Source organism: Panthera pardus, unplaced genomic scaffold, assembly GCF_024362965.1.
Source record: "Panthera pardus isolate Hobbes unplaced genomic scaffold, ASM2436296v1 HiC_scaffold_8, whole genome shotgun sequence".
NCBI classification, from domain to species: Eukaryota; Metazoa; Chordata; class Mammalia; order Carnivora; family Felidae; genus Panthera; species Panthera pardus.
In genome coordinates, this window is record NW_026527013.1 from 65,731,076 (window position 1) to 65,748,643 (window position 17,568).

Here is a 17,568-nt window from a genome sequence, read left to right on the forward strand (position 1 = left end):
ATTGGCTGGGCCACCTGCCCGCCCTCACCTACCCCGTGCCCGATCGGGGAACTTGGCCAAACCATTCGTGAGCAGGTGCCGACTTAACCGCGTCCTGATCCTTCAGCTCTGAACACATTCGCATCTCCGGCCGAACACACAGGGGTGGGTGGCAGTGGCCTTGACCCTGGGAATGTCTCGGTGATAGAAATGGCCCAGTGAGGAGCCCCCCGGGGGTCCTCCTGAGCGTGTGTCTGAGCCGCCCTGCTGAGGGCTCGCGGCTTCTCCACGCTTCCAGTGTTGCTCCCTTCAGATGCCCTCACCCCTCCTTCTCCCTGCCCTCCACGCCTCCACCCGAGGAGTAATGGTGGCTAATTGGGTCAGTTTCCTGAACTCCCCTGGGCCACGTTTTGTCCCAGTGGGTGTCCCTGTGCGCTGACAGATTGGCTCCTGGTCGTGGCCCCTGCTGGGGAGAGAGCTGATCGGGACCCGCCCCAGGAGACTTGGGTCATGCCCTACCCTCTGACCATCCTGTCCCCACTGTGGGGGAGGTAACAAGCGGTCAGCGGAGCCACAGACCGTTCAACACAGAGGGAGGAGGGCTTGGGAGTTTTTTCCCTGCTTTTTCCTCTTCCTTCTTGTTTTGTTCTGTTTTTGTTTGTTTTTATTTGAGCGAGAGAGAGCAGAGGAGAGGGCAGAAGGAGAGAGAGAATCCCAAGCAGGCTCCACGCTGAGCCGGGTGGCAGGTGGTGAGCAGGTTTCTGGCAGGGGAAATACAGGAGGCATGGGGGAGGGCCATGTGCTGTCTGGGTATGTCCCACAACCTGGCACCGGTTCCACAGCGATGCAGGACACAGGTGGGAGGGGATACAGGCCCCGGGGAGTCTTCTAGACTGAGTTCAGATTAAATTCCGGAGGAACAGGGGAGCCCGGCGTGAGAAGAAGAAGGTGATCGAGTTGTTCTGTTAGCTGCTCAACTTTCTCGGACCTCAGTTGCCTCCTCTGGAAACCGGTGCCTCGCCACCACTCAGGTTTACCGAGCACAACCAGGGACAACTGTGAAAACCTGGGGGAGAGATGAACGCACGACCCACATGGCTGTATCAGTCCCCATTCCATGGTCCAAAGCCCAAGGCTTTGAGATGCGGGACATAACACAATCACAGCAAAGGATAAATTTAGCATAAAGCTGAACCCTTCCCTCGGGAGAGAAAGGAAACAGGGGTAGGGTGCGCTTAACTGGACAGCCTTTCTCATCTTTGAGGTCCCCTTCTGGACACCCCCCCTGCTGTGTCTGCCCCCCTCTTGGTCTGGCTGGAGAGCGAGGCTGCTGTGGGAAAAGGGGAGGGAAAGTTGTGTGCGAAGACCAGGGTTCAGAGGCTGGGAAACAGCGTATTTTTGCATGACCATCATGCCTCACACTATCCTCGTGCCTCCAAAATGCTGAGCAAATCCTGCCACAGGGCCTTTGTACCTGCTCTTTCCCCGCCAGTTACACATCCACCCATGGTCTGCTCTCTCATTTCCTTCAGGCTTCTACTCAAACATCACTGTATCCCTAAGGACTCTCTTCATCGTCCTATTTTACTCTTCATCCCTTCTCCTGATGTTCTATGCACTATCAGCTTCCAAATATACTTAATATTTTGCTTATGTTGCGTATGGTCTGTCCCCTCCCCTATAAAGTAAACTCCATGAGGACAGGGATTCTCATCTGTTTTGCCTTCTGCTGCCCAGAGGAGTATAGAGGCAGTCATATGTGTTGATTGAAAAAAATGAACCTCTCCTTTCTGCTTTGGGGCTATGGGCATCCCAACAAACCGTAGCATAAAGTCACAACTTCCACACAGTGAAATTCATTTTCTTTTATTTGTGGCACTAAAAGACACATAGTGGAGACAGTGTGGTTTGAGAGGGACCGGCTGACGCTCTTGCCCCACCGGGAAGTGAGCAACGGCCATTGGACAACGCAGAGCAAAGTTTCCATTCTACGTGATGCCTAGATCTGCCGTGAGACATTAAAACGATCCCACCATGTATCTGTTGCTTGATGAAGACAGAGATTTTATTTCACGAGCTCCTCTTGATTTCTATTCGTGTCTTAAAGAGCTCTTCCCAATGCAACAAAGTGCTTTAGAGACAGAAGTGAGAGACTAGTGCTGTGTCTAAACTTCATTATAAATACCAGTGGCAGAATTCCGTGTCCTTCGAAAAGCCTTCCATGTGATACAGGGGTGACCCTGATCTGTTGGGCGAAAGCACCCAGACTGAACACAAACCATGAAATACCAGCACAATTTTGATCCGATCCTGGCGACACGCAGACACCCAACGTCCCCGCTCCGGGCCCCATGCAGGACTTCGGAAGGTTCCCAGGGAAGTCACCGGGCTCCATACACAGCCCTCCTGGGGGAGGCTCATTCTACTTCACAGCCCACTGGGGACACCTGCAAGGTGGGGCACCGACCGTCCACGCCAATGCCATTCTGACCTCTGTCACCGCCACCCCTGGAGAATCAGAAATGCCTGTCTATACATCAAGTACGATTTTATTCTGGGCGGGAACAGGTGATTTTTAAAAGCGTAGTTGGTCAGATCATGGTCTGCGATCCTCCGGGAGGTCATAACTCCCAATGTTTGAGGGATAAAACTCCGACGGTTTCATGACTCGACAGTCAACTTTGAAAAAAGCCTTCTGGCTCTTTTGTTACGAGCAAAACATCACAGAGCTTCTGACATTCGGATTGTTTCAGTCGGTTTCTCCGTATCTCCCTAGAATTCAAAAGATTTCAAACAGCGAAATGGTCGCAACCATCTATCTATGTGGTAAATTCTCAAAGGTCCAGCATCGGCCGAAGGTCACCACGAAGTGTAGTGTTGGGCTCCCGCATTTAGATCCCCATTAACCTGCCAACAAGAAAGGTTTATTGGCAACGTGAAATACTCAGAGGCAAACACGTCTCCTTGGCACCTAAGCTGTGCAGCAGGGCGGAATTGTGCCCTCTCTTGGAACCATGTCGCAGGACTGAAAACCAGCTGTGTGCGTTTGGCCTGTAGACAAGAAAGTCCGCCACGTCCTGACGCCCCCTGCCACGTGGCGTCCTCGAGCGGGGACTGTGGACGGCTCACAGGGGTGGGTTTCTGCCGCGATCTGATCTCATCGAGGATTTACACCAGCAAGGGCACCTGCAGAGGAGAGAGAGCCGCGGTTACTCAGGGGAGCCGGATGGCCCAACGGGGTCGGCCAAGGATGCGGAGGTCCAGGGGCTGAGGCGCTAAGTGCAGGAACATCCTTGCCGTGACTCTCCCTACATCGATACCCATTCTGCTCACGTGCCCCAAGGAGAACGTGTTCCGAAACACAAACACCCTTAACGCCTTCAGTGCCAGTCTTTTTCAGCAGAGGAAGCAGGGACCCGCGCAAGGTCCACACCTCTGGAGGTCCCCGTCACTGTGCTAGAGCCGTCAGCTGCCCCCAGGCCCCAGCCCTCCCCGAACACCACCCCCCCCCACCCCTCGCTTCTCTGAATCTGCTGGGGTCTTTCTCCTCTGGCCAGGCTTTGCATGTGGGGTGCCTCCGTTGGGGATGTCCCTTTCCACCTGGAAAGCTGCGTCTCCTTCAACGACAGGTGTATATACCACCTTCGCGGAAAGGTTCTCCTGACTCCTAGTCGGGGCCCATCCAGTCGCCCCTGGTGCCGTCGGTGACCCCGTTCTGCTGCGGTGTCCCAGACTCCCCACTCCTTCACCGCTGGAGAGGGGCCCCTTGAGGAGAAACCGTGGGGCTCCCCTCCCCGCTCTGGGCACAGAACTTACTGAGCGCCGCGTACTCATGGCACGAGTGAGCGAATGTGCACAGAAGTCCCTATTCTACCAAACGCACGGCTCAAACTTCCACTCGCAGCTCTGCCCCGCACCCTCCCGTTACGGTCCACCTGCAGAAACCCTGATCTGGAGCGCGTCGAAGGAGGTATTTCAACGGCCTGTGATCACACAGCGAAGCCAGAACCGACCCGTCTGTGCCTCTGAACGGGTCCACTGTAACCAAAACGTGCGCCGGGTTCACCCCATGAGCAGCCCAAACCGAGCATGTGACAGGATGCACTCAGGTTCTTCGTCACGGTCTGACGTACGCGGCCGGGAGCGGGGATACCCTGGGCCTGCGGGGAAGACGCCTTCGGGGCTGGGGAAAGAGGGTTGCTGCTGCTGTTGGTTTCTGTCCCTGCTCGGGGGGGTGCTGGGTGTTTACGGGGACAGCGTCACCCATCTGATCGTGACTCACGGGGTCTGCCGTCAAGGCCAAGCATCACGACACGCGTGTGGGAGGAGACGCGGCCGTGCGGCCCCAGCAGAGGCGGCAGTGGAGGGATGGCTCCCCCAGGATCGCCAGGGCCATCGGGCTGCCCCCACCTGGCCCAGAAGGAGTCTGGCACACGAGGAAGCCTCTCTGGGGCTTTCATCGCGTCCCTAACCTCGTGAGAAGGTCCTGCGGTCAACAACAAACTGTACCTCTCTTTCTGGCTGAGGACCCACGAGGGCATAGACACTGTCCTGAGCAGGTACCACGGGCCCCGGACCCTGGGGGTTTCTCAGCAAGTGCTTGTGGTGTGGATGCTTGCACATGTGAAGGTTTGGAGTGTTTTAAACGTTTATTTTTGAGAGAGACACACACACACACACACACACACACACACACAGAATCTGAAGCAGGGTCCAGGCTCCGAGCTGTCAGCACAGAGCCCGATGTGGGGCTCGAACTCACAAACAGCGAGATCGTGACCTGAGCCGAAGTCAGAGGCTTAACTGACTGAGCCACCCAGGCGCCCCTGGATGTTTTAAATATAAACACAGATTAAGAAGGTGCTCGGGGCACATTCCAGGCCCCCTGAAATAACGCATTTAGAAACACACCGCTCAAGTTAGCCGCACACAGGTTCCCCGTTACTGTTAGCGCAGGGCTGAGTTGGGGAGGTGGGTACTGCATGGGTCCAACTGAGCCCTGCACTCAGAAAGAGCAGCTGGTCCACTGAGGAAGGGCCCGCGGACAGAGCAGAACAGCAAATGCTCTCACCCGGAGCTGGAAATCTCGCTGATCGCCACAAATACAGAGGCAGGGAAATTAATTCGTTCACACCGCGAAGGCCACTGTACTCTTGACTGCGTTGAAGGATGGCGTTCCTTTTTAAGGTGGTTGTTCCTTAGGTGCCACACTGATCCTTTCGCATTTTACTGCATCGCTGCCAGTGTGAAACCCGTGCGATAAAGGTAGGGGGACCGGCCATCCCGGGCGTAGCCCCGACGGTCCTGCCTGCCTGAGAGCCCTCCCAGAACGGCCAGGCACCCCAGTCTGCAGGAGGAGGCTGGGCTGACAGAGGAGCGGAGTATTTGCAGCCCCGGGAAGACCAGGGACCGCCTCAGGTGTACACAGCCCTCCCGGCCACCCTGGCCTGGAGCCCTCACTGAGCCCAGGAGCTGGTGAAGGGTGATGTGCACACGCGAGCGCCCAGGGAGAGCTCTGCCCACGTGGTGTGGACCCCAGAGCCCACAATTTATGGCACTTGCCCCAAGTTTACAGGGCCCTAACAGCCCAAAGGGTAAAAGGGAGCCGAAGAAAAAATACGAGGCAAAGTCCCAATGACCTGAGCTTCCCGTGCCGTGACACAGCCCCAAGCGCGTTGGCTGCAAAGCCAAGAGGTCACCGGGGTCCACGCCAAGCAGAGAAGCAGCATCTTGTGAGCAAATACAGAGATGGGCCCCGTTGCCTGAGTTGCACATTTCTCCCCACGCCACAGATCTGCCGTTCCGCATAAATAAGGCGGGCAGGCCACTGGGAAAAAGGCACAGGTGCGTCCTCCTACAGGACAAAGCACTGGCTCCAGGCGAGAACCTCATGGAGGCTGGAGGGGGTGCTGTTGGTCACTCGGACCACCCAGCCCCTGCCCTCCAAGGTCCTGTCGCCATCAGCGGGTCTCGCGTGACTTTGGTATGCACAGTGCAAGGGGGAGAAGGGGTCCTGGGTCACCGGGGAGAGCAGGGACCCAGTCCTGTGCGTCTGTGCACACGGCGGTATGGCTGGGAAGCACAGTGATAGAGAGCGAAGGGACGTGGTCCCCCGTGTCACACACATCCCGGCCACTTCTGCCCAAGGGCGTCTCGTAAACCGTTCAGGCCATCAAAACCTCACACGTGCCATTTGAATGTGGACGGAACAGACCATCCCAGGATGGATGAGGCAGGTCACAACACTTACGCTCATCCGAGAAACAATCAACAGGAAGGCCCTGAATGCCATTTGAAGCAGCAGAAAGAAAGTGGCCGCCCAGGACCTCTCCTGCAGCTGCCCTGCTCCCAAGCTTCAGTCCAGACGCACAGGGCCCCTGCTGTGCCAGCCCCACACCCACTGGTCCATCTGGTCCTGGCCCCCCTGTCCCCAGCTCAGCCTCACCGAGAGAAAGCCTGAGGGTTACACCTGCTGCGGTTCTGCCCCGCTGTGCAACCTCAGGCAAGCTTTTCGCCTCTCTGGGCCCAGGCTCCTCGTGAGTCCTGCAAGGTACGCAGGGTAACGGTCGTTCTGGAAAGATCCAGGGACCGGTGAAGGAAACGGCACAGGTGAGAAAGGGGACAGTCAGTGGTCATACAGTCACACTCGGCATTATCCAAAATCCAAAGATGTCACATTCTCTCCGTCCCATCCAAAATCTGACAAAAGCTCAACTTCGTTCGCATCTGGAGGTGAAGTCATTCGGCCAAAACACCTGAAATCTGCCGACCTGGAGCCTCACCTCCCACCCCTGCCCCCACATCTGATGTGGATTTCCCTCTGAGAAACTCAAAATCCTCCCCCAGAATCAGCTGGGGGCGGTCGGGCCCGATAGCTGTGCTCTGGGCCCCTCAGGAAGGACACCGGACCAGCCGGTGACCCAGTTGAATACTGGGAACTGTGAGGGCGGGGCTGCCTCAGGTGCCGCGTGGACAGCCACCTTCCTCAGAACCCCGCGGTCTCCTTCTTAGGACCCTGACTTAGCCACTCACCCCAGCTTGTTGGGGTATGTGTACGTAAGTTCATCAGTACGTAAATTCCACGGAAATGAAAGAAAGCATATAGAAAACCAGAAAGCCCCCCGTAACGTTAGCAGCTCTCCCCTCTAAGGAGAGAGAATGTGACATTCTCTGTCTACCTCTGCCATTCAGCCAAGGATGCTGTCTTTTCCCCCCGCATCCTGAGGGGGAGGGGGCTGTGTGTCCAGAGATGACTGGCCAGCATCCGCGTCATGGGACGTCTGGGGTCCCTACCGAGGGCCACACGCACATAGCCATGAACGCAGCACTGTCACACAGGGACACAGCTCTGGGGGCTGGCCCAAGCGCAGGGACCATGCCCCCGGGGGAGCTCCCCATCAGCGGGTGGTTGGGCCATGCTCCGTTGGCTCTCTGGGCTTGAGCGAGGACTGCCCTTCGTGGCCTGCTGCCTGCAGGGATGTGGGCTGTCTCCTGTCCCCTCCGCTGCCACGGGCTCCCGGGTGGACGCAGGACAGTGATCTGCCTTCTTAGCGCCAGCAACTCAGCCGTCCCTCCAGGGCCACCTGCTCTCCCACAGCACATGCAACGGGGTGATACCTGCTTCCGAGTACTTTCTGTGCCCAAAGTGACCGGTGTCAGTCCAGTCCTGTTGTGACCGAGGCCAGGCCACTCAGGTTTTCTGAGCCTCATCCACTTTCCACAGATCGTGAGGGTAATCTTAGTACTGACCTCTTCAGGTGCACGCGAAAACACCAGCTTAGGGGCTGGAAAGCATCTCTCAGGCAGAAATACGTCCCTCTGGCCTCCCTATAATCAGCGTAACTCCCCGAGCCCACCAGAAATGAGCAGGGACAGAGAATCAATCTCAGACAGACAACCATCTCAGAGCTGACAACACAGATATCAGAAGCCACCTGGCTCAGGAGCCCTTTGGTTTGGGCATCCCATCGGGATGGTGCAAAACGCATCTGCTTTTTGGGAACGTGAGGGCTACAAGTGTGTTAGCCCACCAGGAGACCACATAGAAGAGGAGAACTGTGGAGAAGCAGAAAGCGTGTGCTCTGCCCAAAAGGCTTCCAACTGAATAATTTCACACGTAATGCTAGCCAAGACAGAAGGTGAGAGAGAGAGGGAATGAGAGAACGAGAGGGAGGCTGGGAGGGAGGGAGGGAGGGAGGAAGGAAGGAAAGAAGGAAGAAAGGAGGGAGGGAGGAAGGAAGGAGGGAGGCAGGGAGGAAGGAGGCTGGGAGGAAGGAGGGAGGAAGGAAGGAAGGAGGAAGGAGGAGTGAGGAAGGAAGGAAGGAGGGAGGAAGGGAAGGAGGAAGGAGGGAGGGAGGGAAGAAGGAAGGAGGGAGGGAGGGAGGGAAGAAGGAAGGAGGGAGGGAGGGAAGAAGGAAGGAGGGAGGGAAGGAGGGAGGAGGGAGGGAGGCAGGGAGGAGGGAGGGAGATAGGGAGGAGGGAGGGAGATAGGGAGGAGGGAGGGAGACAGGGAGGGAGACAGGGAGGAGAGAGGGAGACAGGGAGACAGGGAGGAGGGAGGGAGGAGGGAGGAGGGAAGGAGGCAGGGAGGAAGAAGGGAGGAAGGAGGGAAAGAAATCATGTCCACAGCCTCAATCCACGCTGAGAGCCATGACTGTGATGTGTGCTCCCTACAGAACACTTCACAGATGCCTGTCGGGCCTGTCCCTGGACCACAGTCAAGAGCGCATGGTGCCCTCCCCAAGGTTGGGGAACCCTGTATCCCCGGGGAGCATGTCTGAGGGCCGACCCCCCACGCGGTGAAGGCCATCTCCCTCCCTCTGGTCGAGGGGGTAAGGGACGGGGCCTCAGCCATCGGTCACCGCTGCCATGTTACTGCCGTGGGGCTCCGAGGTGACCTCCCCCTTGCCCCATCCTAACGCTCACAGGGTCACCCACGGTCACCTTTCGCAGTCGTGCGGCCCCTGTGCCCGAGCGGATGGCGTCCATCAAGGCCTGCCTGGCCTCGGCCGGGTTGCCCGAGCTGGACCTGGATGCCGGCCTGGACGCGGAGGGAGCCTGGGTGGCCGGAGGGGGCGGGGGCGGCAGGGCGAGCAGGGGCCGAACGCCAAGGTCATCCAGCCCTGGCGGCTCCAGCCCGCGTTCCAACAGCGCTGCGTCTCGGAAGCTTCGAAGCTCCTCGGAGGCGAAGGAGGACACCTAAACAACGAGAAGGTCAAAGGACAAGGTCCCAGAGGGCCTTTCGGAGGGGCGACGTGCTGCCTCAGCCGGGGAGGCAGGCGTGGCTTGCCCCCCAAGGTCCCCAGCCGGTGCCCATCTCGGGGAGCCTTCCGGAGCACTCCCTGCCCCCCTGCCCCATCTCGGTGGGTGAGGACAGGCCGGGACCAAGTGCCCAGCCATCGGGGAGGCTGCGTGCCTCCCTCGGTGGGTAATACACCCGCGCTGTTCCTCTGATTCTGAGACTAGAAGCCGGATGGCACGGTCCTGCCCCTGCTCCCAGGCTGTGCCAGATCCGGGCCAAAGCACCGGCAACTTTGTCCCGGAGGTGAGACAAGCCCCCGGCAGCCACGCTGGGGGCTGGGGAGCTCCGGATGTGCTGTGTCCCAGGCGGGCAGGGAGGGAGGGATGGGGGCCAGCTCCCCGATGCGCCTGCCTCTCCCACGCGGGGTGCTGCCCCTCAGCGCCAGCCTCCGTGGTTGCTGGGCTGCCCACTCTGATGGCGGCTTAGCTGCGGCCCCCGCATGGGTCTCCATGGGGCACGGGGTTGCGAAACCATCCCTCCACGGGAGGCCCTGCCTTACCTTCCGCAGGCTGTGGGCACCGCTGTGCCCTCGGATGGCCGCCAGCAGGGCCGAGCGCTCGCCCTCTGCCTCCCTGCAGGACGGCTTCCTGGGCCCTGCCTCCGACGCGTGCTCTGCAATCTGGAACGTTCACAGTGTCAACACGTTTCCCCAGGAAGGAGGAGAAAGGCAAAGCATAGGGCAGCACCAGAGGAAAGCGATACCTATCAGGTGAGGGAGGTGAGGGCTCGAGGATTGATTTTACGCCCCCCGCTGGTGGAAGGTAGAATGTATTTCCGCCGTTGGGCAGGGCGTGAACATTCCACACTGACCTCACGCCATCTAACGACCAAAGCGCATGTGTGTGGGGTGGCATGGGATGGTGGCCTCTTAATGTCGTGTGGCTCCTGATACTGGTGTAGCTTCTGGAGCGGATATGTGCCTTGAAGCTTTGCAGACCTGAACGAGGGCCCGGGATCCCCACTAGCTGGCAGCGTGGCCGTGGGCCAGCTCGCCTGACTTCACTGTGCCTCCGTTTCCGCCCCTGTGGAATGGAGATGGCTCCCAAAGCTGAGCGTTGGTGCTAAGTGCCTGGACAAGGGAGGCGGGTGTCATAAACTCCGTCCCTGCCATTACCGAGCAAGGACAGTAGACCCCGCTAACCACGCAGGAGTGACCGGCAGGGGCCTGAGTCTCTATTTGCTCACTCAAGGACCAGTTACGGATGAGGCGACCCCCAGGTACGGACACTTTACCGCCCACATCTACCCCCAGGGGGTCAGGGTCTTAAAGGCAGTTCGGACAACCGCAAACCCATCTGCTTTCATCTCTTTTGTGGTTCTAAATACTCTGCAGGCAGCAAGGCGAAGCTCCTGGTGGAAATCAAACCCCGGCATTCGCCTCCCTCATTCTTAGCTTGCCCCGCCCCTCCTCCTCCGATGCCACCTGAGAATCTACGTGGGGAGCGACAGGTAGGAAACAGGTGCCTGTGACCTGCAGGCAGGTGCCTGCCCGTTCACCTTGCGAAGCCTGTCCTTCCCGCCCGCTGAGTGGATGGCCTCCATCAGGGCGCTGTGCAGGGACGTGTCCTTTGGTGCCGGTCTCTGGACAACGGGTCGGAATTTCTTCTTTGGCCCAAAGATGCTGGGTGGCAGGGTGCCGTTGGCTTCGGGCTTCTGTTCTGGGGGCTCCTGTCCGGCGTGGCCACTGGTGCTGGAGCCTCTCGGAGAGTGAGGAGGCTCGCTGGGGATGGGGACCCACCTGGAACCATTCACCAGGGTCCTGTCTGGAGTCTGATCGTCTCCTGAGTGGGCGGGCGGGGGATCTGTGCTGTCCAGAGTGCGTCTGGGGACGGATGCTGAGCTGGCCCTGTGGTCGCCAAGGCTCTGCTTTCCGCTGAAACTAGAGCTCTGTCCCATAGACACATGACCCCTCTGGGCGGCCGTGACAGGCGGGACACAAGGACTTCTGCGGATGGCGGCCGGGCCGTCTTGAGCAGACGACTTTCCATCAGGGCTGCTGACCGGCCCCCCAGGCTGGGCTCCTACTGCCGACGCCTCCCGATCAGCACGGATGCGGGTCTCTGGGAGCGGGCTGGGGGCTGAGCTGTCTCTCCCAGCGGGAGGCCGCCCGGCCAGCTCTGGGGCTCTGCCTTCACGGGTCTCCTCGGCTTGGGCTTTCTGGGGCCCCATCCGCTTGGCAATGGCAGAGGCCACGTACTGACTGGACGTTCTTCTCTGGGGCTTGAGGAACAGGACCTCTGAGGCATTGGCTGCTGGCACTTTCACGTGACGAGTGGCTGCCACGGGTGGCCGGTCTCTCCCCTCCTCCACGTGTCGCCCTGCTTCTCGGTGGGCAGACTGCTGCGGGGGCGATGTCACTTTGGGGTCCGGGACAGTGGGCTCTGCCCTGAGTCCACTTTCCTGCTGCTGTGGCCTCGCTGGTGTGGTGGGAGCGGGGGTCCTGTTGGTTGAGCACTCCGGGGGCTGGCCAGAGTGCTTCTCTAGAGAGCCGGACCTCCAGAATTCCTTGACCCTTTCAATGGGTTGGGTTTCTGTGTCGAGAGCGGGTGACGACGGGGCTACGGTCCTGCCCCCGTTCACGTGGGGACTCACCAGATTCCCTAGCTCGTCGATCTTAATGGCCCCTGTTGACAGCGATACTCCTCTGTCGTAACATCTCATCTCCGATTTCGGAGGGACGATTTTGTACGTCGTGAGGCCGTATTTCAGTCCGTAACTGCACCCTGGGTTTTGGCCCCGTCGATACCACGATGGCGGTGCTGAGCCACCGTGCTTATCCTCGCCTTCCTTTGCCCTCGCTGGCTCTGATGAACTCGCGCTCTTGCTGGCCTGTGTCTGCCCACTGAGGGCAGAGCCGGGCCCCTCACCGCCGTCCTCTGCATTCGGGTTGTGCGTGGGAAAGTCTGCAGAAGTCGCCTTAGGCTCCATTTTGTTCGGACCCCCATCTTCACAGGGGTCGGACGAGGCGGGTTTGACTTCCTTCCCAAGGCCGTGGGGAGGAGCTGCCGAGTCGGGCACGTCTGCTCTCGTCTCCTGCTGCTGGCTGTTCTCCACCTGACTTTGCAACAGGTGGCCTCCCCGGCCGGCCACGCTCCCCGGGTCAAAAGAACCAGCATTGTTGTTTCTGTTGGAAAACAACCCCGAATCCACAGGATCGTCTAGGACCTCCCCTATGAACGTTACTGGGATCGCGTCCTCATCGCTGTTGGGGACCGTGGCATCTGACACGTGGCGTCCAGACACGCCATTCACCGAGCCGGTGCCGGCTTCATAGCCGTCTTCCAGTTCTGCAAAGAAGGACAAACATAAGTCAACAGATTGGCATCGCTGGTGACGATTCCCAAGCCAATCACTTAGTGTAACCACACCCTGGCTTTGATTTTCCTGAGGTTCTTCTTGTGTAAGTTATTTATGTGCATTTTCAAGCGTCATTCCAATTTGTAATCTACACATGCCTGGGGCCCAAGGCTCAGCCCTGCTGGTTCGACAGAGGAAACTGCACGTCCGTGATGTCTCTAGGTACGGCATTCTGGGACGAGGTTTTGCCAACATCCTTCACTTAGAAACTAGTCCTGTAAACCTGAGCCCTCTAGAAACACTGTCTCAGCACAGAACGTGAAGGGGAACTGGGGTTTCGACCTTCAACTTGATCTCGTTCATCAGAAGTGCCACAAAGCACATGGGCGATGAGGTGCCCACGCCTTCAGTTAAGAAGCAGATGACTGAACCTTGGGCATCTCAGAATTAGCCCTAAAGGATTTAGCGGGTCACTTGATCAGAGCCCCAGGGACACAGGGTGGAAGATTTAGCTCTGTCCACCACATCTGAGAGCTGAAAAGCGAGTAGACAAAACTACTCATCAGCTCTGCCGTCTGCTTCCTTCTGGTTTTTGTTTTGATTTGTTTTAAAGCATGGCCAATATCTGATTTCTAGATTATTTTCACTGTGTGCCTTTGTTTGTAAGATCAGCCGGTTGTCTACTGAGATCCCATGCGTCTGCTTTGGCCTCGCGGTATTATCTCCCCCCACTGTATCTGTAGAAAAGCAGATGCCCCACCAGAAATGGGTTCATGGTCAGGGCGGTGGGTCCTGAATTTCCCTTCAAGAAACGCCATACATTAGAAAGGAAAGGGGTGGGAGCGTGCTCACCTGTGTCACCCAGTGCTCCCCAAACCCATTTTGGCACTGGAAAACTTTTCGTTTTAAATATTTATTTTATTTTTGAGACAGAGAAACAGAGACAGAGCATGAGCAGGGGAGGGGCAGAGAGAGAGGGAGACACAGAATCTGAAGCAGGCTCCAGGCTCCGAGCTGTCAGCACAGAGCCCGACGTGGGGCTCCAACTCCCAAACTCTGAGATCGTGACCTGAGCCAAAGTCGGACGCTCAACCGACTGAGCCACCCAGGTGCCCCTCTTTTTCTCTGAATGTGTGTAGAATCCTTCCCGATGTGCAATATCAGTACCATCGAGAGGGATTTTAAGCCGCTATTGAAACGTCTCTGCAGTGCGGTTAGCAGCCCCGATCGGAGACGCAATCTCCAGAGCTGTGCTCACTTGCTGGCCTCACACCCAGGCTTTCTTCAGATGGACCAGGGTTCCTCCCACACAACCTGTCCCCATGGAGCTACAAACCTGGTCAGAAAAAACAACCCCCGGAGTCGCCCAGCACACGATGTGATGGCGAAGCAGGGACTGCTCTCACCTTCCAGGTCCCCGTCAAGTTCCTCCAGGGTTTTCTGGAACTGCCCGGTGATAAAGAGGTCTTCATCCCCTCTGCAGGCTGTGGCAGCTTCCTCAGGTCTAGGGAAGACCAGAGAGAAAGGGAGGGCATTTATTTCTCTCATTACTGCTTTACTCTTTTCTGGAACGATCTGGGGAAGGCACAACGTGCGGCCAAGTTCACGCAGTTCTGTATCCACGGGGCTCTGGCGCCCTGGGAGCTGCTGGGACACAGACAGGGGGTGTGCGCGCGTGCGCGTGCGAGCGGTAGCGACAATTAACGGCAGGGGCGGCAAGGACAGGGATAACAGTTCCTGCCCTTGGACCTGCCTTCCACCCCCCCAAGACTGGAGAAAGCACCTACCAAGGAGGGATGCCCGCTGTCCCTCTGTGCCGTGTGCAGCCTGCATACGCGAGACCCCAGATGCAGGACTTTGGTGCAAATTATCGTATTATATAAACCTCACAAGCAATTTATAAGGCAGGTAGTGTTACCATAGCTGTCTACAGATAGGGAACCATGTGCCGAGAGACTAATGGACCCACCCAAGGTCACATGGGCTCCAAATCCCAGGGGGGTGGGGGCAGGGGGGAGAACTGGCCATGCCTGATGCCCAGAGGCACAATGTGGCCCCTGCCACCTGGACATCTGGGAAGATGTCAAGCCGCCCGCCGAGGGGAGCCGGATCTCGCCTTATTTGCGTCACTGGGACAATAGCATCCACGAGACAGCTACGGCCAAAACAATTTCAAAGCAGCTTTTGCAAGGGCCCTTGTCTCTGTGCTCGCCGCGCGGACCACAGAAACATGTTGACGGCAATTGTCTGTCTTCAGTGAGAGCTGAAGGTCTTTTCCGCTGATTGTGAAAATTGAGGACCAATTTCCTTCATTGCTAATCAGGCCCAGATAATGATGCCCGGGGTATGCTTTTTTGCATGATCCTCACTTACGTAGCAAAGTTTGTGTTCTGATAAACGAGTCTTTCTTTCTCGGTGACTGTGTCCTTTTGGGAGCCAGGAAGCAGCTTCCAGATTAGTCTCAGCTAATGTCCTCTGACAACCCAGACAAAAGGGGCCAGTTGGAGATGTGTGTGCATGTGGGCCAATTAATAAGGACCGTAAGGGGCACAAGGCTCTCTTTCTTACTGCTGCTGCTGGGGCTTTAATTGAATGCATTTTCTTTTTCTTTTTCTTTCTTTCTTTTTTTTTTTTTGAATGCATTTTCTTAAAGTGTGTTTTTCTCTTTCATGGAATGTGATGGTTTAAGTACATTTAATTTAAACAGTTGACAAAATACAAGGTACAGAAAAAAATGCAGAGTGATATGTAAAATAGTATTCAAAACTGAAACCAGCACTTTTTAAAATGCTTCCTGTTCATTTTGATGCTCAAAGCCTGGCTAAACAAAATTACGTAGGTGCTTTTTCTTCAAAGTACTCGTGTTGACTTCAAAGTATGCTCAACCACACCTCTCTATGAGAACGGAATGATATTCATATGAATTAAAAACTAATTTAAAATAAAAATCCCAGGAATGCTATTCTGTACATGTTACGCTAGAAACAAGTCACGGAAGCTGATGAAATGCAGTGGGGCGGAGACCCTCACACCCGTTGCTACTGGAAAGCCATTGGGAACACACATCAAGAAACAAAAACGTCGCTGTAACTTTGTAAGAAGTTCGGTTCCCTCGTTTCTGGTAGTTTGCCTTAAGGAAACGATCCTACAGCGGGAAAAATGTGAACACAACGTTGGTCGAATGTAGGTGAAGAGTTCCCACATACCCAGCCGTCAGGGTTTGCCTAAAGCACCACATGTTGATTTCAAAGGTTAAAATCAAAGGTTGATTTCAAAAGGTTTAAAGTGACCGTTAAAATCCGTCACTATAGTGAATCTGGATTCTCTGTGGAAACACAGATCAATGCTCAAGCCAGCACGTTGTGTGAAGAAATCAGGATACATACACAGAATGATTGTGATGATCTAAAAATAGCATATGCCCACGGCGCCCAGGTGGCTGTTGGTTCAGCCTCCGATTCCTGATTTCGGCTCAGGTCATGATCTCATGGTGTGCGAGCTCCAGCCCTGCGTTGGGCTCTGTGCTGACAGCCTAGAGCCTGCTTGGGATTCTCTCTGTCTTCTCTCTCTCCCCCTTCCCCGCTTGCACTCTTACTCTCTTAAAATAAACAATTAAAAAAATTAAAAAAAAAAATAGCACATCCCCATGGGCCAGGGAAGTAAAGTTTACTCAACCCACCAACCACTGTGACTTGTGGAAATGAATGAATTACAGTGAATATTTTATCCTTTTCTGTCTTGTATTATGCTCATTTGGGTACAAAAAAGCAGCTTGAACGATGGGCAATGTTTTAGATGGCTAAATTTAAAATAATCCCTTTGGGCCCTTTTTGGCCATGAACGAAAACTCTGTTTGCAAAGTAGATTACATTTTTGTTATACGGTGCACGATACTCATGGTACGTTGTGTTTATGTTTTATTTTACTATCATTGCTTTTTTTTTTTTTTTTCCTGAGAGAGAGCATAAGCAGGGGAGGGGGAGGAGGGGGAGAGAGAGACAGAGAGACAGAGAGACAGAGAATCCCAAGCAGGCTCCATGCTCAGTGTAGAACCCGATGTGGGGCTCGATCCCAGGACCCTGGGATCGTGACCTGAGCAGAAATCAAAGAGTCGGACGCTCAACCGACTGAGCACCCGGGTGCCCCTACAATTTGATTTTGTTATGAGTGTTTAACAATCCCAGTGAGTAGCTATTAGCCTGACGACCATACCGAGGTGGCCGAGATCAGGCCTGCGTGTGAGCTCGATTGTCTTCCTCCCGCCCAGGCTGGAGCCTGAACCGCCCGCCAAAAGCCATCGGGAGCCAAGCCCCAAGGTCGCAAGGTGTTCCCCGCCCCTCTGCAGTCCAAGCCCCCTTGCTGAAGTGGGGGGACCCTGCTCTGAGTCCCATTGCCTCCCACCTGCTTCTGCTCTCCTGAGCCTGCGTCCCCAGCACCACACAGGCGTCCCCCAGATGCTGTCGCTCAGTCCCGGCTCTGCTGACCCAGCCCCATTCCACCTCTGCCCGCCTGGCACCTCACATGGTCCTCTGACCAGATCCTCCGGTGTGAGCCTGCTTCCTCGGGGCCCCGCCTGCCCATGGGGACTGAGTAGACATGGGACAGGAGCCACCGGCCTGGGAGGGAGGGTCTACCCATGGTCCTTGGCTGTGCTGTTCCCGAGGTTGCTGAACCTCTGGGGTCTCTAGGCAAGGGGAGAGGCGAGGTCTGGAGGTCACTTTGCTCATGCTGCTGGTTCCTTCCATAATGCAACGCAGGGGGGTCCCTGTGCTCTGGGCCCTGAGCTCCTGGTGAACGGACTACCTGGCAAAAGCCAACACCAATGTCAACGCATCTATTTTGCTTCCCAATGTAAAATTTCGCGAGGAAGAGACGTAGCAATATCCGCTTCTCCTTTCTCCCCCACCCCCATCTACTGGCCCCCAAAGGGTTAGTCAAGGATGGTAACTACTGCTCTGTCCCTGCAAAAACCAGTTCCAAGGGCCTCCTCC

General features: G+C 56.4%; 1 protein-coding gene across 10 annotated transcripts in view; it reads right to left on the reverse strand.

Annotated features, from left to right (window-relative positions):
* Nucleotides 1–1,829: 1,829 nt before the first annotated feature.
* COBL (cordon-bleu WH2 repeat protein) overlaps nucleotides 1,830–17,568 on the reverse strand; it is a 271,166-nt gene continuing 255,427 nt past the window's right edge. For 6 of the 10 annotated variants that reach the window (XM_053897728.1, XM_053897725.1, XM_053897731.1 and 3 more), the window contains 5 exons: nucleotides 13,984–14,081; nucleotides 10,778–12,567; nucleotides 9,780–9,899; nucleotides 8,923–9,177; nucleotides 1,830–2,886 (listed from right to left, as the gene is read on the reverse strand). In XM_053897728.1, the coding sequence (XP_053753703.1) occupies nucleotides 2,839–2,886; nucleotides 8,923–9,177; nucleotides 9,780–9,899; nucleotides 10,778–12,567; nucleotides 13,984–14,081 (2,311 nt within the window). In that variant the 3' untranslated portion in view covers nucleotides 1,830–2,838. Of the gene's footprint in view, nucleotides 3,166–8,922; nucleotides 9,178–9,779; nucleotides 9,900–10,777; nucleotides 12,568–13,983; nucleotides 14,082–17,568 lie in introns of all 10 variants that reach the window. The other 4 variants (XM_053897729.1, XM_053897727.1, XM_053897735.1 and 1 more) reach the window with 1 other exon arrangement.